Raw genomic sequence first — 22,518 nt, 5'->3', positions numbered from 1 at the left:
GATTTTTGTTTGTTTGTGGAACTCAGTGAACATACCTGCATAAATTAAAATCTGGCATATATTAAGAATTCTAAACCTTGCATCAAAAATTATTGTATCTTTTTTCCCTTTTATTTTGGTTTGATACTAAGACATTAACTTCCAAACTCGGACAATTTAACTGTACTCAGACTTGGTTTTCTGGGAAACCTTTGGCACCAGGAAAGATTGTGTTTGATTTTCAGATTTTTTTGGGGGGCAAATTCAGTGAACATACCATGCATAATTTAAAATCTGGCAGATATTGCAATTAAAGAATTCTGACCCTTGCACGGTGCATCATTGGTATAAATTATTGTTTCTTTTTTTTTCCCTTTTATTTTGGTTCCCCTTACCAAACATGAATGCATTCATTAAGGCTTCATTAAAGCTTCGAATGCTTATAAATGATGGCTTATATTTGCCCCAAGAATGCCTTCGCTAAGGCTTCGCTAAGGCTGCACCAGAGCCGAAAAATTTAAATTAGCTAAGGCTTCGATGGCTTAAATTTGCATATAAGTATTCACTTTGAAGCTTTAAATAGGCATTCGCTCTGCAGCCTTAATGCTAGCATAAATTTTCCCTGAAGCCTAAAATGAAGGCTTCATTAAGGCTTCATTAAAGCTTCGAATGCTTATAAATGATGGCTTATATTTGCCCCAAGAATGCCTTCACTAAGGCTTCGCTAAGGCTTCGCTAAGGCTTCGGTGTATGGCTGCATCAGATCTAGCCCAAAAAAAATAGCACAGGCTTTGATGGCTTAAATTTGCATATTGGTATTCACTGTGAAGCCTTAAATTGATGAAATTGTTTTGAAGATTTATAGTGAAGGCATTTCAGTTTTCCTCATGATTGACTTGACCGTACATATACACTTCCCACCCAACACCGTAGGGTCAAACCTTGCAATTAAATATTACCTTCTTTACCTTAATTATATCATGAAGCTAATTAGTTGTATGCACCTCACATTATTTGGTTTGACAGCTATTTTGTATTGGTCCTTTCCAATGCTACGGCCCCCCTCCCCACCCCTAGCAATCGGTTGAATGACTTTACTAGGAACCTATCCGTCCCATGCATTCATGAATGCCTCTTCACCCCACACATGTAATGATGAAGAGACGATTTATATTATTTCTAAAAGAAGAACACTTTAATTCAACAAATATTAATCATCGTTATTGAGAAACAATTGTGAATGAAATTTGAACCAAAGAGTTTATCAGAATATGACGTCCCTTACACAAATTTATAGTACCCTTTACATGCATGTTTTTTGCACAGGGTTTGAAGAAAATACATGTATGTAAATGCCCTCCTTACATGCACTATGGCATGCGTGAAGCATGTATTTGAAAAAAATACATGCATGTTAATGAGCTTCATTACATGCTCCAGCAAATACGTGCTTAAAGCAGGTATTACTCAATGTTTTATACATGTACATGCTTAAAGCATGTTTTTTGCGCGGGGTTTGAAACAATACATGTATGAAAATGCCCTCACATGCACTATGGCATGCGTGAAGCATGTATTTGAAATGTTTCATACATGTACATGCTTAAAGCATGTTTTTTGCGTCGGATTTGAAACAATTCATGCTTGAAGCATGTTTTTAAATCCATTGCATGCACTAATGCAAAGGAAATATACATGCATGTATTCCATGGAAATACATGCATGAAAGTATTTGCAAATGAGGCAATGCTTAGAAATAAGGTAACATTAAATAAAATACTGGTTAAAAATAGACTACTTACAAGAAATGTGAAGATTTAGACTTATTTAGAAACAAATTATGAAATGCAAAATCTGGACTGAAAGCACCGAACATGGAAAATCAAAGTTTTATTTATGTTGAAAACATATACTAACAAGTGTAGGGAGAAAGGCAAATTAGAGTTATCCTAGCAAGCTAAGAAAAGTATATGCAAAACTGAAAAATAAGGAGTTGGTCACATGTAGATAATGAACGGTAGATATAATTATGAACTGGTATATAGCTGATAAAAAAATATAATGCAGATGAGCTAAGAAAGAAAGCACCTTAAATGCAATTATACAAGTGTAATAAAAATGGTATATCAAAACATTACATATGCCCATGGGGCATCCTTAATTGTGACTTCATTTTCCTCACTATAGATGTGTAGTGTTATAGTATTATAGTATAGTATACAAGTATACTGTTGTAAAGGTAGTAATGAATGAATCATGTTGAAAGATAAGATCTGGATACTCAAAACACTGATCAAGTCATAAAATTTTTCAATGTTTATCCAAATAAAGAATGGATTGGAAGCTTACAGAATGTTGCATCACAGAATGGCCACTCTGTATGCTATAAGGCACATATATAGAATATATATTTGTCATAAAATTAAGGCAAAAAGAAAACATGAGCAACATTAATATAGTTAAGCTTCACCAAAAATATGTGAACATTCTAAAAGCATTAAATTTGGTGTAAAACATAAAACAAATTACTAAGTTGGTCCATTGCTGACTTCTATTCCTATAGGCTTGGTAATTTGTGGAGCTGAATAGCAAATTAAGAACAGAGTAGAAAACTTTCTAGCAGGTACCTATAAGCCAAACACTAGCTTTTCAAGAATTTTACAGCACATGCAACTCATCAATTTCTGTGAACTTCTCCCAGGGCAAATAGGGAATTCACATAACTCACATACAAACAAAGTTCATATTAATTAAACTCTACATTTACACTTGCAAAGATATTGGCATATCAAGATTAAGGCATATTTTGTAAATATTCATATGACCCAAAACAATAGGGATCATACATTTCCCCAAGCCCCACATGCAGTATATGTCAGATATTATGTTTATAAGCTACAGTATTTCTCAGTTATCAGAGGTGACACTTTTTGTAAAGTTTGTACATACATGGCAAACATTTCTCGGTGCATTGTACTGTCTGCACTGAAAATGCGCCCGCTACACCACTTGACAAACGTGACCCCATGCTGCATGCAGACCCAACAGTATGAATCATGCTGTTCGCAACGGTATTCTACTGTTGTAGGCATCAAGGCGTGGGGCAATTCCATGACAGAAATCTGAAAAGAACAGAAACAAACATATATATAGGCTATAGATATTTATTATAGAGAAAATTCACCTTTACTCCAAAGAAAAATATTATTAGAGAAAATCAGAGAAATAAGATATGACTCATAACTGACAAATAAGTAGTGTTTTAGGAAATAGTATTTTCTAAAACATTACTCCCTATTTGTCAATTATGAATCATATCGTAGTTCTCTGGTTTTGTCTAATAATATTTTATATATATATATATATATATATATATATATACTATAGTGATCAGACGTTTTTATATTTTATTAGTGACTGCATGTCTTTTCTGATTGTGTACGTAGTGAATATTACTGGCCTAACTAGGCCTAACTCTACGGAATAACACAGAGTCACGATTACTGTGCACCTAGGCTATGATATCACACCTGTATGCTTTAAGTCTATTCTTGGTACAAAATTTGAAAACTTCAAATGTCAATATTCGAGAACGAAGCATTAGATTTGAATGTAAGTTTTACCAGAATGTTCAGATTATAGTACTCTTTGATATAACTTTTGGCTGGACAATCCTTTTCAAATGGCAAAAATGCCAGCATAATTGGATGACTATATATGACATACCTCAAGTTTCACTACTCTCGCATTCTTGGACAAAACTGTCTTCATCAACCGATGTCTCTGATGGTGCAAATGCAATGTCATCCAAAAATGAAAATTCTGGGTCTGAAAACCTTGTCTGTAAGAAAAAGTATGAACAACTTTTATTAAAGTTACAAGCCACCTCAGGCCTAGAGGAAAGATGATGGATGCATGGCTGTGGAGTGTCATTCTTCCCTTTAAATGAGGGAGTATTATTCAAAGAGTTCTATCAATTGTTCTGATTCAAGCCCTTGCAGCATATAAAAACAAAAGCAAAAAGAGAAACAAAGCAAAGATGGTACAATTTACATGGTATATCAACATCACTTCCCCAACACCTCTACTACTTTAAGTTTAAAGATGAACAATAATGACATTTTACATTACTCTCTGTACAGTGGTTTATATTTGAATTTCCTTTAAACTGGGAAGTTGACTTTCAAACACAAACTGTTTCTTTCTGCTGATTAAAGAAATTTCTGGTTGAAATTGCTACTGATGAGGCAGTTTTTTGGGAAATCTTTGCAGGATGCATATTTATAGCTGATTTGAAGGGAAACTGTACAGAAAGTTGTGTATCTCTCAACTACCTACCTATCCTCCTTTAAAAAATGCCTCTAAAAAAATACTACAAAAATCTAACCTGCTTCTTGTTGCCAAGGAAGGCTTGTTGGCATTCCAATGCACCTGTCAAGCATTTTAAGAAATGCAGTTCCTCACAAGTGACTGCTGTAAGGAAAGAGCAAAGGTTCTGTGAAATCTTCTTGACATAAATTGAAAATGTTTGTTAAAACGAGCTTTATTCTGTCAAAATATGTCCATATATCAAAGAAAACAATAGTAAGACAGAAGAGGTGACACAGCTGAAATGATGCGTGTAACCAGAACAACAAAATTGAAGGTTTATCTTAATGCATCACAATATCAATGGAGCATTTGCAGTTCATATTTGGACCAAACAATTTCAGAAACAATATATTATCAATTTGACCTTCCGTGATGCATGATCCTTCCAATGAATGATGTAGCTTCTAATCTTACATTGCACGTCTATTAGTTTTTCAGGAGAAGTAAAAAAAAAAAAAGTAGGCCTAGCCTAGGCCTAATTAAAATAAAGAAAAAAATTAAAACATTATGAGAGCATGCAAAAACATTACTTACATGTTAATTTTGGTTGGGGCATACGTTGATACCGTTGATACTCTCTCCTGAGCTCATCTTCTTCGGTCCCCAGCAAGCTTCCAACATATTTGCACTTCTTCTCTTGCTGGTAAACGACTAACGTTCTGAACCACGTACAATGCAAGTGGTATAATGCAAGTGGTAGGCTATAGTATAGGCTACTACAACATGACCGAAAAGTTGATATTCGAAAAATGCACTCAACTAAATCACTGGAAATAATGAATCCAAACTGCTTTAAACACTAGATCCGTTGACAGAAACAATAAACCTTGATACTAGAGTGAACGCGACAGGAGGTGTCCACTAAAATGAGCAAAAAATCCGAAGAAAGATGATACCGACAACACGCCACAGATGTCTTCCGATATATACTTTTACTATCTTTAAAAGTGTATAAGTTTTACCGCCGAAATTGATAGTCCCGAGTAATGTTCCTTGTAAATGTGAACTGTAATAACTTTAACACGAAACGAATCTATTTGGTTCGTGTTTCGTGGGTTAAACAGGTCAGGTGTAATTAATTAAAGTAGATTTATTTAAAAAGTGTGGGTTGTCTTTTTTTTGGGTATCGTTTGTCTCGGCTTTAGAAGACCAGACAAAATTAAAAAATGATGAATAAACGTACCGGGCACGTCGTCTGCGGTTTAGTTCCGCATCGTTACGGTAGGTCATTATGCATATTCATATTGTCGACAGCAATGTTCAACTTAACTTCGACCGACGTAAAATAGTATACTGTACTGTACAGTGCGCATATCGCGCGATATGTATAGACCCTACGTACCTTTTCCTTAGACTTTAAGAGTAAGTACCGACGACGTTACTTCAGTTCTATACTCTAAGAAAATTCCGGAACTTTTGTCGATCAATATTGAGGCCTACAATGCCTTCTAAATATAGAGACTATTTCAGGACAAGCAACCCGTTTAAATGTATGCCACGAACCACACGGTGCGACTAAGCTCATCTCAGTTTGACGATTTAGACAATGGTGATAAGATGCCTTACGTTAGGCCCAATATGTATGACACTAATGTTAGTGTAGCCGTAAGCCCTGTTAGTACTAGTTCTACGACTAGTCTGAATACTACTAACGTTGGTGTCACTTAAATCGATCCCAACAGAAGGAATCAATGAAGGAAATGGAGCTGAAAGGTTGGTAAAATGACTTTTATTACTTCAGTTATGATGGAACTGGATCTTTTTCCCACCATGAACAAAAAGGTATACAGCCTGTGGTATTGGTAAGGCTATAGGCTGCCTACAGAAAACCTAGTACTTTTTAGTAGGGTAATATTGTGAAGAGGCCTAGGCCTAGGCTATCTCTTCTTTGTATTACTATTACTGTCTTGGTCTATACCTAGGCTTAGCCCTGTAGCCTAGTCCACCAAAATTACATGGGCAGGGTATACAATTAAGCTTCTTTAAAGTTAGGAGCCTGGAACTGCCCTTAAAATGCAAAGCTGGAGGCAGAAAAAATTTTTATTTTTTTTTTGCCTAGATCATACTAGTCTAAAGTATTTTAGTAGTAAATAGTAAACAAACAATACTACATGTGGTTCCTGTTTAGTCCAAAGAGACATTAATTTAGAGAAATTTAATGGTAAAGTTACAGTAGCAGATTCGAACTGACCAGAAACGTGGTGCAAAAAGCTCATGAACGTACAGGTCACTGTGTTATAACATAATCTTTTTATTGGAATTTGGAAAGCTGATTCTGATCAGTATTGTTTGGAGAAAGAAAGTAATCAACACAACAGGAACACTATAGATATAAATGACTATATGAATAAATTGTGAATTCAGTACAATGCTGAAAAATGCTATTCTTGTTCACAATTGATAGGTTAAATCAATTTGAAAAGTATTTGTTGCAACTTGCTGTGGTAAGCCTCTCATCTTTCTTTCTGTCTTAATGGCTGTCGTTCACTTTTGACTCAAGAGGGCATTGCGTATCTCTTTGGAAATTTGTCAAACCTTTACCGCTTAATCTACGGCGCAAGAGTTACCTGAATTATTAGATTGAAGGGCTCGTGTTCAGTGCTCAGAAGGAAGAACAATTACACTTAGGTTGCCGTTCTATTATTTTTTTTCTTGGGGGGAGGGGGGTGGGTAGGGGTGGATGACAGAAGTTGTTTTGCAAAGAACAATCCAAAGACTTATTTGCTGTTAGTCACGATGTAAAGTAATGCCAAATATAGTTTTTGTTTTGGCCTACAGTACTCAAGGAAGTCGTACTGTGTATGTAATGCAATTAGCTTAGGCTAAGTCTACCAGAACAGGAAAAACATCAGCTTTGGTGAACATTCAAATTTGGTGAACATTCAAATTTGCACATTTTCTTGAAATGTACTGCAACTAATTTTATCTTTTTTAATTTGTTTGTGTGTATATATAGGCCTCAACAATTATATTTAGTCTCAAACTGCAAGAAATTGTGATCTAGGGTTGTTATACTTGACTTCAAAAGAACGTAAAGGTCATAGCTTGGCTTGTGCATTTAACACAGGTTTGTCTTGGGGGACATAAGTTTTTATCTGTGGAATGCAAACTTTTTCGGGCAGATGTGTCCCTGGAACGTGCGTTTTGAATTCCTAGTAACTAAAAAGACTGGCTGACATTTTTCCAATTGACTGTTTACATTTGGCCACCCAAAAAAACATTTGGTGTCCGTAAAAGGGTTGTGACCCCAATTTGACTACCAGGGGTGTAACATAGAAGAGTAGTCCACTTGACTTTCACCAACTTATTGTAGTAATGCATTTATTGAACATTAGTTAATGTATAAGTGGTAAAATGATTATTTTGAGAGTGCAGGCAATACCAAATATAAACTTCAAAAAGTCATAGCGCATCATCCTGTATTTTTTATAAAGTTTTTAAATTTCTGTCATCACAGTGTGTAAAGTTGCAATCAAGGCACAGTTTGAAGCATGTACAGTAGCTAAATACACAATGGCATTTCCTTATAACTCATGGGAGAATACCAAATCAATGCTTTATATTTCAGGGTGCTCCATTTAATAACATATATCACCAATGCATGAGGTTACTTTAAACAACCAGCTAGCTGAAATTTGAAAAAAAATGAGTGCTTGTTTGCATCTTAAGATGTCAAGAGCTCATCTGGAAAAGAAAAATAATCAAACTCTTCATTCCTACCAAAACTTATTGTAATAAAATATGATATAATCATCCTATATACAGTATTATCTGAATCATCATCATTTTTAATTTGATAGAGAGAAATATCAATAAAATTGAATGGTACAGGTACTTGACAAATCATCATAAGTTTCATGGCAGGACATTGATTTTTATATGTCATTTGTATGAATCATCTACAGAGCTAGGGATCCCCTGATACCCTGGCCACCATGGATGCAGAACAGTTTCTACTTGTATCACAACACTTAAGAACAATGGTTTACTTTCTCTACTTTATTTTGAGTAATGAGTTCCAATTAATACATACTGATGTTCACTGGAATTCTGATGTAGGGTTAAACTTATTACAAAAGGTGATCAGAAGGGCATTCTCTTGACAGTGTAGCAATAATATTCAATTGCACATAATTTAAACAGCTTTAGTTAATATCTCTGTGTCAAAATTAACTCATCGTATATGGCTACACAGGAAATATTTTACCATTCATTAAGCTTTTCATCACTTTATTGTCCAGTAAGTGCTAAGTATATAGGAATACTTCTTTCATATAATGGTATTTGCACTAATTGGCTAGCATCAGTACTGCACATAGCCAATGCCTCTCCAGGGAGCTGACACTGTAAAAGGGGGGTACCAATGTAGTCTTGGCCTTGACGGTTGTTACTCTTTTCTAGCGTGCGTACATGCCTTCCTTTAAATGCCTACAGTATCTCGAATGTGCTTGTCCACTGAATTGTATATGACCAAGGATCTGTCCATTACAAAAGTCTTGGGCAATTCTCCAAAGCCAATGCATGCAGCCTATAGCCAATATTAGAAGAAAAAAAAAATTCATGAATCCCTATTTTGACTGCTTGTTAGGCTTCATAGCAATGCCAAAATTAAGCTTCAAACTCATGAAGAATTAAGCTTGTAAGGCTTCACAGCAATGTCAAAATAAACCTTCAAATTCATGAATCCCTATTTTGATTGCTTGTTAGGCTTCGATGGCAATGCCAAAATAAGGCTTCAAACTCATGAGGACTTGTAAGGCTTCACATCAGTGTCAAAATAGAGCTTCAAATTCATGAATCCCTATTTTGATTGCTTGTTAGGCTTCGATGGCAATGCCAAAATAAGGCTTCAAACTCATGAGGACTTGTAAGGCTTCACAGCAATGTCAATATAGAGCTTCAAATTCATGAATCCTTATTTGACTGCTTGTTAGGCTTCACAGAAGTGAGAAAATAAGGCTTCGGATTCATGAATACTTATTCTGAATGCTTGTTAGGCTTCAAATTAAGGCTTCATAGTCATGAAGCTTTATTTAAGGCTTCACATCCTTATTCAAGTTCATGAAGACTTAATTCTGAATGCTTGTTAGGCTTCAATTTAAGGCTTCATAGTCATGAAGCTTTAGTATAAGGCTTCACATCCTTATTTAAGGATTCAGAAGCCTTAATGAAGGCATTCAGAAGCCTAAATAAGCCATCATGTTTGGTAAGGGTCGCTACTAAGATATTAACTTCCAAACTTGACAATTTTACTATATACTCAGACTTGGTTTCCTGGGAACTGTGTGGGCAATTGCCAGTGAACTACTTTGCCCACCCAGCATTTAATTTAAGATAGCCCATTGACCTTCCCAGTAAATTTTCATTAGAGATATAGACAAGTTACACGACAACCAAGTTTGAAACACTTGATCTCAAATCGGAATGAGCAATTTTACCTTTCTACAGTTGACTAACTGTTGCTATGGTATCAGGGCCATCAATTTTGAGGGGCATGGGGTCATTCCCCCCCCTTCTCCCCTTCTCCGGCCCACTCCACCATGAAGATTGGGTGCAAAAGTATGTTGGTCCCAAAAAGATATGGTATATGTTTCAAATGAAATATATAGCAGATAATATATGTTAAATGAACACCTGTGTATGGAATGAAAATCTCAAACATCTTGCTCAAAATGCATGCACACTGTGATGCCTTACAGTAGCTTCCTACACTTATTTGCACTAGTTGCTTCCTACTTATGTTTTCATAGGTTTGCTTCTCGAGAAGGGATAGAACTGTAAGATAAATTAGGAGCTGCCCATCATGTGAATTATTCTAACTTACTGTACTTCACTGTATAGTTGGCACTGCTTTTGCAGAGGCTATGAACATTTATTGCAACAGAAAGAATTGCTTCCAATCTTCTTGAAGAGTCCCTTGCCTAATTTAACACCATGCAGCAATGACCACAATTCAAAGACAAATGGTAACACAACATTGCCAACATGCAGTTACTGTCCTTGAAGTGTCCTTGAAGTTGTAGTAGTCATTTAATATGAGATTTTTGGAAAAACTAGTTAAAAGTTAGAATGAAACTTTGATCTAAAATTTACTTTAAAATCAAAACCTAAAGAAGGCCTAGGATACACTAACGCCTCTCCATGGCTTGACAATGTAGTCCCCCAAACTTGGACCAAGATACATACTACAGACCACAGGACACCAGTGCTTTTAAGTTTAATACGCATACGATAGGCCAGTTAGAACCACATGCGTCAAGTAGCTTAGTCCCAATTAGGTAGACCAACGTACTTCTTGACGCCGAATGGTAAGGCCTTATTTTGTGGGGTTGAGAACGGAACTTTGAAAAACGCTGCGCTCACCTAATAGACTCTAGACTAAGTTAAAATATTTCCTTTTGTTGCTTGAAGTAAATGCAGTAGATTATATGACATTCGTACAAACTTTTCGAGTTTGTCAGGAAACACACATGTTCAGTAACATTGACAGTATCTTGTTTTGAATTTGTGCAGTTTTGCGAAATTAATGACACGTAAACCTCATACTAACTAAACATCAAGGCACCTTGTCCATTGATATGTGTTGCGCAACATTACAGCTGGTCTACGCGGAACAAAACAAAGCCAAGAAGGGTAAATGTCCCATGGAAAGCCAAACCATAGAAAACCCCAGCACCTTCATTCACAACACTTTGAGAGGAGCTAAATATTCTAATAGCCAGATGCGAAGAAATGATCTTTAATTCATTTGAGAATATGACTATCGGAGTTTGAGAAACAGTTGAAACCTTCAAAATATCACAAACACAGGCTTGTCCTTACTATACTAACTGTTTATACAAGTTTAAACATCATCTTCACTCAGGAAGAGGTATTTACGCTCAGATCAAACCGATTATCCGATTTGCCTTAGATGCAGCTATGGTACACTGCTTTGACGGATGGCTTTGTACAACTAGTCATAATAACACCTAGATCACGATCATCATCAACATTATCCAGAGTAACGCCACTCATGTTGTAGTTAAAACTCTGTTTTCTTTGGACCCGTGACTACTTTACATTTACTAATTACATTTGCCAAGTTTTGGACCATGCCACTTGTTTGTCTAAATCACCCTGCAAATGAGATGAATATCTTGGATGTCCTCAACCTTAAGTTTCTATAAAGCTTGGTATCATCAGCAAACTGACAAATATTAGAAGTCACACCAACATCAAAGTTCATATAAACAACTCCCCATTCACAACAAACTCGATTTTTACCTGTTGGCCAACCAAGCATCAATCCAATTTGCACCTACCCCCTGAACACCCAGAGCCCTAATTTTTAGTCATAAGTCTCTACCCAGTGGGACTTTGTCAAAAGCCTTTTAAAAATCCTGATACACAACATCTAGGCCTACACTAATCTTAGAATCAAGAGATTGTGTCACATTATCGAGAAATCCATGCAGATTTTGGAAACACAAAACATATATGAGTAGAAAGCCATGCTGTGACAAATTTAACCACTGATTCTTAAAGTGATAATCTAGCACAGACTCCTTAACAATACAGCCCATAACTTTACAGACAAAACTTGTTAAACTGACCGGCCTATAATTACATATTGAGATATGACTACCCTTTTGGAAGATAGGAGTAACATTTAAAATCCAATACTCAAAGGGGCAGAAAGAACATCACAGAATTCAACCCAGCAGGCCCTGGGGCCGTATTGGTGTCGGACTTCAACGCACCAAGCGTTTGTGAACTCAAGTATGTCAGTATATAGGAATATCAATATTTCCTGAAAAAAGTGAAATCTCTCCGACGGGACCAAGCTTAAAGAAATCATTTGGTGAGGATGAGGTTGATTGCACGTTTGCTGAAATAAAGTTTTAACAAGTTTTGGTCAAAACTACATCCTCAAAGCATTTTGCCGCGAGGGATTTATCCCTTGTGTGACATTTTGTAAATGCATCTAACAGAGGCATAGGGAATTCTGTCATATCATGGCATATATACCAGTAATGTCTTTCTTTGTTTTTCCAATGTTTCCGTCATTTATCCACGTGACCCTTAACAGCAGTGTTGTAGTACTCGAAAGGTACTCGATACTCGAGTAGTCCTCGTAGTCACACACAGTACTCTATTGCTAAAGTACGTACTACTGATGGACTACTTGGACTCGATGTAAATTGTACTTCAGTTGGTGCTCGTATACTTTACGAGTACTTACATTAAAAGAAGACAAGACGGCAGTCCATGGAGTTACACATATCATCTCTTCTATGAGGGAATGGATCTACATTGACCTTGACCTCGACCCTTAACAACTACATACTATTTTAAAATATGTCCAATAGTTCTCTATATATCTTTTGGTTTAATGACTTTCCAAAGCTACTAACAAGCAGAAAATGATTAAAAACAGTTTTGCGGTATTTGACCTTTGACGTCACCACCCATGCACGAGTTTACTGTTATATGGTCAGGCACCTACCCACCGAGTTTGAACGTGATCGGACATGCATACGGTCTAGGAGGAGTTCGCGAAACCTCTTTTCGCACAATTAAGACCAGTTTTACCTTTTGACTCAGTTGACCTTTGACCCTGACCCTAAATGCCCTTATATATGGCTACAAGCCAGTTTTTAGATATCTTACCCTTTGAACTCTGACCTTTGACATACCAACGTTATCAATCACCCAGGAACGAGTTTACCGATCATGGTCAGGCACCTAGCCACCAAGTTTGAACTTGATTCGACTTCAGCATAAGAGGAGCTCACGACACACCTTTTGCACAATTTAGACCAATTTTATAGCTTTTGACTCAATTAACCTTTGACCCCAACCAGTGGCGTAGGAAGGTACTTTCGAGTGGGGGGGGGGGGGCTGAAGAGTGATGGCCGGCCTGGGGGAGGGGTCTAAGGGGAGGGGGTGTCCCCCTCCCCTTTGTTTTTTTGTGTGCATTTCCAGGTGGCCTCAGATGCAATTTGGTGCAATATAGCACACTTCAATCCACCCACTCCATTTTGTATATAATTTTGCATTTTCACCTGGCCTTCGATGCAAGTTGGTGCTCCAAATGAGATTTTTTTCTCATTTGGAAATGAAAAAGGGGTTTTCTGACTTGCGAAGCGGGGGGGGGGGGGGCGGAATGATACTTCCGCCCCTCCACATTTTTCACTGGGGGGAGGGGGCTGGCGCCCCCCCCCCCCCCAGCCCCCGGTTCCTACGCCCTTGACCCCAACCCTAAACACCTAAATCTGTCTTATTTTGAAATTTGTCTCATCATTCTCTACATACTCTGTGGTTTAATGACTTTTTCATACATGGGATGATAAGCAGAACATGGCTAAAAACCAATTTTAAGGTTTCTTGACCTTTGACCTCTGACCATTGACCTATGACGTCATCAATCACGCAGGCATGAGTATACATGGTCAAGTATCTACCCATCAAGTTTGAACTTGATCGGACTTACGGTCTAGGAGTTGTTTGTGACACACTTTTGTGCACAATTTATGCCATTTTGACTTTGACCTCAGTTGACCTTTGACTCCGACCCTAAACACCTTAAGCTGTCTATTTGAGGAAAATGCTACATACTAGCACCTTCCTCTCCGTATAAATCAATATTCAAAGTTTAAGAGTAATATGAAAGTTATAGTTTATTATTGTGTACAGCATCAAATTGGTACAGCTTCTAGCCTTCATTATACAAACTGAGACATAAGACTCTACCTTGTGAGAGTATACTTCACACATGAATCTGGTACTTGTTATGTTCTCAGTATCCACCAATAATCCCAAATGAAAATAAAGATAAATTTAATACAAACGTCCTGCACTGGCATCCTTTAAGTCCCGAGTATTCAAACTAAGGGCCATTTTTTATGGTCGAAAAACAATTTTGGATCGAGGGTCCCCAATAAATTTGGAAATCAAGAAGAAAATGATTATGTATATATATATATCTATATATGTACGTATGTATATATATATATATATATATATGTATATATATATATAGATATATCTATATATGTATATATATGTATATATATATATATATACATATATAGATATATAGCCTACATATATATATATATATATATATATATATATATATATATATATATATATATATATATATATATATATATATATAAAGAAAAAAATATTAAGGTGACGACATTTAAACCTGTGTCACACACCACACCACTACATCACAGTGAGAACATGCATTTAAGGAATATTGCATTGGCGAAGTTGATTGGTGAGCAAAATTGCTAGAAATGTTATGCAAATTTTGGTCAAAACCACATCCTAAACAGCATTTCGTAGATCTTGACGATAAGAAAATGTTCCCAGATTTGGTGGTATTATGTGGGTGCATCTAACAACTGTAACTTGGTTTGATGTCAACGAGACAATTATTACGCTGAAACAGTCTATTGTTTTCTTTGTGGTATTTAAATCATATTTTCAAGAGATAAAATAATATTTCTACAAATAAGTTGCAGTTTGATGAAATTCTCATTATAGAAGACATTGACAGATATAAGCCAACATTCTGAATGTACCATATCGAAAATATATATATATATTTTAACAAGACAGAGACTGACAGAAAAATAAATCTTTTGAAGAAATGTGATCCTGCAGTAGGGAACGGCTAGCTCAGTCAAAATAGACTTAGACAGACATTCAATCAAATGAAGTGTCTCGAATTAAGATAAAGCGTTGAGTTTAAGATATTTCGATGACGTTTTCCACTAAAAAGTTGAAAAAGTGACGTGTATTATTCTTAAAGTGTTCCGTCTATATATGCCATCGGAATGTCTCTTGAAGCCATATATCTGAGTCCAAGGCCTAATATTGGGCCGAATCGATTCCACAACAACTTACGAAAACCAATGAACTAAATCATCTTCTTCAACATAATGTAACAACTCTATAGTATGGTGCTAGCCGGCATGCCAATAACACGCCATCACCCCATGCTTAAAATATTCAGCATATAGATTAGCCACCTTACAACATTTATGTGCTAAAAGTTGGCACTTATTTTCAGTTCAAAGAACTATGTCTGACTTTTATCTCCACATATTCCCAGTCAGCTCGACGTTGACTCTGAACGCAAGGTTCGCATGGCAGTCCTTTCCTGTCATGGGTGTTTCTTTTAGCGTCATTGTTAAACGGTGCTCTGTCTGGAGGCCTTAAAGGACTATTCTTGCCAGCATCCCACAAGTTCTCATAGTTGTCGGGACGAGGACATATCTTTGGTTTAGACGTAGTCACTTGGCCGTCTGCAGAAGCGCACCTGCGCCTAGGTCGTGGATTGGGACGGTGCCGTGATATATTTCCACTGTGTTTTGTTGCATCTTTTACATTAATGTACTCTTTAGAATCTTCATCTTCGTCCGCAGATACATCAGCTTTAGAAAGATCTCCAGGGTCGCTTGTTACGGGAGCAGGCGTTTCTGTAGAATTGATTCTGGTCGAGTTGAAATTGTGATCCAGTTTCCCAAGACACAATGAATTTAGTTTCAAACCATCTAGGTCATCACGAATGTAATCAATGTCCACAGACAATTCCTTTCGTCCATTACAATTTCCGTATTTGCTTTCAATGTTGCCTTTTCCATGAGTCTCGACAGTGTTAAAACGATTCCGTTCAAACACATCTTTCCTGTAAACTTGGTGTATCTCCAATCGTTTGGTTTCCATAAACTTATCTACATCACGGAAGAGTTCGTTTCGTTGTTTAACAAGATGCTGTTTAACTTGCTCTTGTACTTCCATTTCATGTTTTCGTATAGCGTTCTTCACTTGTTGACACTTTTCTTCTAAGTCATATTGAACGTTTTCCTTCTTTAAACTCGATAAAGATTCCAATGGCTTTCCTTGGTAACAGGTCCTTTTACCTTCAACGATTTGCTGCATGATGTTGAATTATTAGTTTATAACATGTACAGTAGCGAACCCTAATAAAAATGGGCAATGAAATCCCCTGTTCTCCTTACGATCGAAGAAAACAGTAGGCGATCCTACAAAAGTACGTCATATCCTGCAATTGAAACAGCATAATTGTCAAAAAGTCATTTAAATCACTAATATTATCCCGCAAAACAGGTTTAGAATTAGGATTCACGACAATCGTTGCATGCACTGACGACAGCTTGAAACGATATGTGACAAAAGTGCCCCTGCACTAAAGCTGCCCTTGCGCGTTCAGTATAACAAAACGGAACTCACTGAACTGCATCTGTAATGAACACCTCGTATGTAAAGCAATGAGTATGCCAATTAATGCAGCCGGCCGTGGATTAAATACGTTAAATACCTGTCTATCATTGCCAGTTGTACGTTTATGTAGATAAAAGATTTCCTGTACTGGTTTATTATTATTTGAAAGAGATAATAATGGTTTGTATTCACTGCGAAGAAATCAATATAGATATATATGTTTATCCGTGATATGTAGTAATGAGCTATAGTATATATATATATATATATATATATATATATATATATATATATATATATATATATTTGTGTGTGTGTGTGTATGTATGTGGTGTCCCTCCGGGTTGCCATGACGAAAGTAACGGAAATAGGAGGTTCGTTCTGTTTTTCAAGACCAGGAACTGCAAATCATGTATTTGCTATGACCTATACATAAGGATGAGCAATGGTTCTATTTAAAACATATTCATAATGGCATCCTAATACAGACAAGGAACCTTCTTGCGTGACTGGCAAAATGATTGTAAAGGACTGCCAGTATAAAGACAACTCATGTTAGAAGTACACATCCGGGTATCAGCAGATGAACTATAATAAATTATAACAGACATATACTACTTGCGTGTAGGCCTAATGATAGTCTTTATTTTATACGGTAGTTGAAATATGCGACAGAATGCAATATTTCACATCTAATTATTTTTCTGGAGGGTAGACCCTACATTGGAGTCGGCTTTTGACTGGGGTCATACCCTATATACTTCTTTAAAGTCATGCATCGAGCATGCAGTGTGAGCTGTTGTAAAAACACGGTTTGCGTCGTCCCAACGTATTGACGATACTGCTACTAATTAGTGTGTATGCAATGTTGATATATATATATATATATATATATATATATATATATATTTATATATATTAACTGGCTGCCTGACACCGCAACGCAATGCAGCCTGCAGCCATAAAATCAAAACAGCTTATCAATGGTGAGCTTGCATGGGGTTACTTTCTTCTTATGCACTGGATATTGCTATTGACACTCCATCAAACGTTTATTTGAAATGCTGACACCATAATGTGACTATATGATGGTCTAAAACACACTACAACTTACTACTATAGGGCGTTAACTATAAGACATAAGCCTACCTGTCATTTTGTAACGTACCGTATATGTACGAGATCTTCGTGATGAGTAGGTAAATCCCCCAAAACTGATAAGACAAATACCTTAGTTTAAATACTGTCTGGGAAATGTCATTTGTTTTTTGTAAAGCTATTGTGTCACTAGGATTTAATATGTCCGTTAATATCTAGCTCTTTGTGTTCCTTTCATTTCATTCAAGATAGATTGTTGACACTAAAACAAATGCCATAATTAGGTCGTGGATAAAGCTTCAATTATTAAAGATTAAGCAAATGTCCATCCTTCGTAACAGGAAATCAATACTGAAACAAAAATAAAAAGTATAAATTGCAGTACATGTGGCTTGGAGATGTCATTTTTAAGACTTGCTCCAATATGATACAGACAGTATGTGTGTGTGTGTGTGTGAAGGAATATGAAAAGCCCGGACCTCTCCCAAAATGGAATGCAAGGGTGTTATGTCTAACACAACATATACCAAGGTGATGGATGGATGGATGGGGAGGGGAGTGGGGGGTTGTCTCATTTTCACCCATGAATGCCGACAAAGCCAATATTCATTAAGGTATGGTTATTGAAATTCTTCTTGAGACAAGTAGCACCTTCCAGCGAACCCAGTGATACCTATTGAGTTTCCGTGAAAATAAGCTTGGTGCCCAAATGGGCCGGGGGGGATGCATAAAAGCCGAGCGATTCCGTCAACATTTTACTGACTTATATAACTCGCTATTACATACAGAGCAGGCAAATGGTTGTTATCCTACAGGCTCCTAAGATAGATGGAGGGCAATCCAATTAACTGTTAAAGACAGCATTTGGAGATTTGGAGATACTGTAACGAAAGAAGCTTGTTAAAAGATTTCCTATCAAGTGACACTTGTTGAATATTGATCAGTTAAAGTACCACGATAGGATCGCAATGAGAATATATAGCCTATACTAATGCTTGAGATGGCTCCATTGCAGATTCTATTGCTTTCTCTTTTTTTGCTGTGATCAATAGTTCTGTGTAATGTTGTCTATAGCTTATAAATCAACGTTCCGCCAACTGTTAGTCCCAGGACTAGGCCTACGTGATGAAGAATGAGCCAAATCCTACTTGTAATAACAACTGATGCTCACAATGTATGAATGGCTATAACCTCGGCTAAAATGTAACATAATCGATCCCCATTGGAAAGCTCCAAAAACTGGCGAATAAATCTTTCAACGTTCGGAAGAGTCCCGTGACACACCCAAAAAATATTTCGCGATCCACAGTTTCGGGTTCGCGTTCAAAAGCTTGCGGCGCGTCGTCTGAAATAATGCATGAAGCCTTTATAAGGAGTCTGATCAACAATACATCGTTAGTAATTGATATACCGACTTTTTGTTTGCTTTTTCAAGTTCTTGACACACACACACACATAAATAACTTAAGCAGAAAGTTTGTTAAGCCTTGTTCACGAACAGACGGCACATTATTGACGCCATGTCGCGTGATAGCTAAAAATTTACTCTTTTGTAAGATCAAATAAACTAAGGTTCTGCAGGTGTAAACACTTTGTTGTCCTATTTCTGTCTAATGATATAATTATTTGGAAACCAAGTTGGCCTTTATTTGTTCAAAACCACAGAGTATACGGAATGACGATAACTGGATATATGTTTAACAATCCATCAATCTTGTTATCTGTCATGTATTATATGCAAATAAAGGTACCACTTTCAATACCACCTTCAGACGTTTCGTATAATTCCATAAGACCTCTAAACCATTTGTTTCCAATTGCAACAGAAAAGGGTAACTTCAATAACAAAAAAGGGTTCAATAACCTGTTCGGGAAGTTAAAAAGGTATATTAAATGTTTACAACGTACCAGTCAAAGCGAAAGGTTATACCGAATAGGAACGTATAATTTCACTCTGTGTCCAAATGCTAATAAAGAGATTCCGCTGATGAATATTCTAAATAAGTATACACGTATATATTTGCCCCCCTTCCCTCCCCCTTTGTTTTAGATCCTGAATACCAAGTTATCCTGTGTCATTTTCTATTAATATGAAAATATCAAATTTTGTAGGAAAACTTTTCATTTATAGTCTCTGGACCGAAAAGCCAATTTGTTATCGCGACATCATCAGTTTATTCGAATGAAAAATACAGATACACAGACAGATCGCAAACTGACTGTCAAACTACAAAATTCAATACCGGTGCTGGGGCCGAGTGGATAAAGGCGGTCGCATATGAAGCAATGAAGCTTAGCAATCGGGAGGTTCCGGGTTCGATATACCCGGCCAGTTCATATTAGGGTGGGTTTTTCATCGAAGAGCAACCTACGGTTTTCCCATCTGAAATGACTTTCTAAATAAAAAGATTCCAAATTTGAATTCAAATGTTTAAATTGGAAGCCAGCCGACATTTGTGGTCGCTTAAGCGTTGTAAAAATATACTGCTGATTATTATCATCATTAAATACAAAGTATAGGACAACACTTGAACTACTTAAATATAGTACAAGAAGTTAGGTACCATGCACGGCTCGTTGCATTCGGAATCAATAATAGGTAACTATACAGTTAGCAGGAAAGTTAGCATGGAGATACGTATAAGTTAACAATTTGATAGGTAAGCATTGATAATGGTAAATTCGTCATGAGATTTTATTGCCATTAAGAATGTTGTAAGCTAGATTGTGAGATGTTTTGCGATTATTTAGACTACTTCTCAATTTCGTGTCATTTCCAAATTCCGTATACATACAATGTGATAAATAACAACAGTTAGTGACGGCGTCCTAAAAGTTTCGTTACGAGGTGTCATCCATACGCGTTGAAATGACCGCATCCCGACATAGGCACGTCGAATGTTTCATGGAAAATAACCCCCAATAATGCAGTAGGTAAGTATTATGTAATATTGTTAAAGATAAGATTGAAGTAAACTTAATAAGGTTTATAGATAAAGTTGATTGAATTTATTAAACATTGTATCAACATACACTTGCATCACATAGCCCAACTGTTAATATATAGAGCACTTGTTTTTGCTTTACATACTTTGACCTCTGCTGAGCTGAAATGACCTTTGACCTCCACAGAAAGCAACAGAAGTCTTTTACTCAATAAGATGGAGCCACTGTAGGAAGGAATACAAAAATGCTGTAAAGTTTGTTGCCAATTTTTTTCGTTTTTCAAAATGGACAATGTCAAATTTCTGGAAATAAAATGCTAATGTAAATGACAATTAAGATCTAACCGTGCCATCGGTTCGTTCGTTATATCATAAAAAAAAATACATAAAAAAAAGCTCAAGGGGGGGGCGGTCGCCCCTTCGACCCCCCCCCCCCCCTTGGCTACGCGCCTGCCTTCGTCCATGTGGATAAGCGCACGTGAGCCCTTGTTAAGGTACGGTAAGCTTTGAATAGCCCATGTTGGGTATTCTCTGGTAGGGGACGCGCATATGTGGCGCACTCTATGGGAACGAGAGCAACTGTTGGTGTCACTTGTTATACCAGTGGTCGCAGCTGTTGAAAACCGGTACGTGTGAAAGAGGCTTTGATCTTGATACAAGACTGTAAACCAGTCTTTTAATCGTTAAATTAACAATTTAGTAGATTATAAAATAATTCCAAAATCTTGATTCGTATACTACAAACAGGCAAAACAAAATTTGACTCACGCCAGTTCAATTTTCTAGACAGCTCGAGACGTGATTTTTCGACAATGGTGATCAATTTAAAAAAAATCTTGACCATATGGCTGGATTTGAAAATAAGGCGAGTTCGTGATGTTCCTAGAGTTTAATTCGGCTATCCTCCCCGACCTTGAATCAAACGATGTTTTTGAGCCCCCCCCCCCCCCACCAAAATACTGTAATTGTTGAACCATGAATTGCCAAGACTCACTTAACGAGTCTAAATGAATAATTGTGACCACTCTTAGTGTGAAATACTGCAACAATAGAATCACAGCTATATGGTTTCTATAGCTACCTGCAATACAGTAGGGTGACGTTAAACGATAATAGTCTCACCCATAACACTCCCTGTCAACTATGTTGATATGGTCTGTTTTAAAGTGTCCGGCGATATTTGGTAACTAAAAGGGGAAGCCCAATGACATCATTTGAAAAGTTCACACCTCTTTAAAGCACGCACTGTAAAAACGACTATAGAAAACCATGGTATGCAAATGTATATTTGTCTTGAAGATCCTGGGGGAATTGAAACTAGTTCAATAGGTTCTGACTGGAGGAATATATAGTTAGATGTTTCCCCAGCAAATATATGTTACCCATAATTCCTAATGATTATCAATATTACATTCAGTTAATACGTCAGAAATTTAAAAACGACAGAAAATACTAAACTTTTAACCAGCATTTTCATGTCAGATGCAAAATATTTTCCACCACGGAGCTGTTCCGCCCTCCCCCCCCCCCCCCTTCTAATTGAGGACTCGTCATTGACTTTGGATGAAGTTGGATTGGTTAGAACTATCAGGCGAGTGCTTCAAAAGTGTTAGTAGATATTCGCAATTGTCAAGTGTGAATGCCCTACGACTTACGTTGTTCATGCTCTGAGAATTTGTACCTTTTGTCCGTTATCAGGAGACAATTTAGTACCTCGTTGTCGAGGTACTAAACAGTATAGCCAGAGCCGTTTGTGAATAAATATACAGCTCTGCGTATGACAGCGAAACGAGTCAAAACGACAACACATCTACGGTGGTCTCGAAGGGACCCCACGAGATTACCGTACTTCTCTTAAAGACTCTTTAAAACGATCTCGAAA

The 22,518-nt window shown here is 36.8% G+C and overlaps 1 protein-coding gene and 1 long non-coding RNA gene across 8 annotated transcripts in view; both read right to left on the bottom strand.

Moving 5' to 3' along the window:
• The window catches only part of LOC139967379 (threonine synthase-like 2), a 28,470-nt gene extending 17,597 nt beyond the window's left edge, over window positions 1–10,873 (bottom strand). For 3 of the 7 annotated variants that reach the window (XM_071971093.1, XM_071971100.1, XM_071971099.1), the window contains exon 1: window positions 10,537–10,593. In XM_071971093.1, the coding sequence (XP_071827194.1) occupies window positions 10,537–10,578 (42 nt within the window). In that variant the 5' untranslated portion in view covers window positions 10,579–10,593. Of the gene's footprint in view, window positions 1–10,174; window positions 10,330–10,536; window positions 10,594–10,642; window positions 10,661–10,713 lie in introns of those variants that run through there. The other 4 variants (XM_071971094.1, XM_071971095.1, XM_071971098.1 and 1 more) reach the window with 4 other exon arrangements.
• LOC139967380 (uncharacterized) lies at window positions 365–9,569 on the bottom strand. Its single transcript, XR_011792979.1, has 3 exons — window positions 4,367–9,569; window positions 3,706–3,820; window positions 365–3,101 (listed from the first exon to the last, which is right to left on the bottom strand). It is a non-coding gene; the product is annotated as an uncharacterized lncRNA (long non-coding RNA).
• Window positions 10,874–22,518: the final 11,645 nt, after the last annotated feature.

The sequence above is a fragment of the Apostichopus japonicus genome, chromosome 5, assembly GCF_037975245.1.
Source record: "Apostichopus japonicus isolate 1M-3 chromosome 5, ASM3797524v1, whole genome shotgun sequence".
NCBI classification, from domain to species: Eukaryota; Metazoa; Echinodermata; class Holothuroidea; order Aspidochirotida; family Stichopodidae; genus Apostichopus; species Apostichopus japonicus.
Note: the sequence above shows the minus strand (reverse complement) of the source record. Positions and strands in the feature narration are given on the sequence as shown.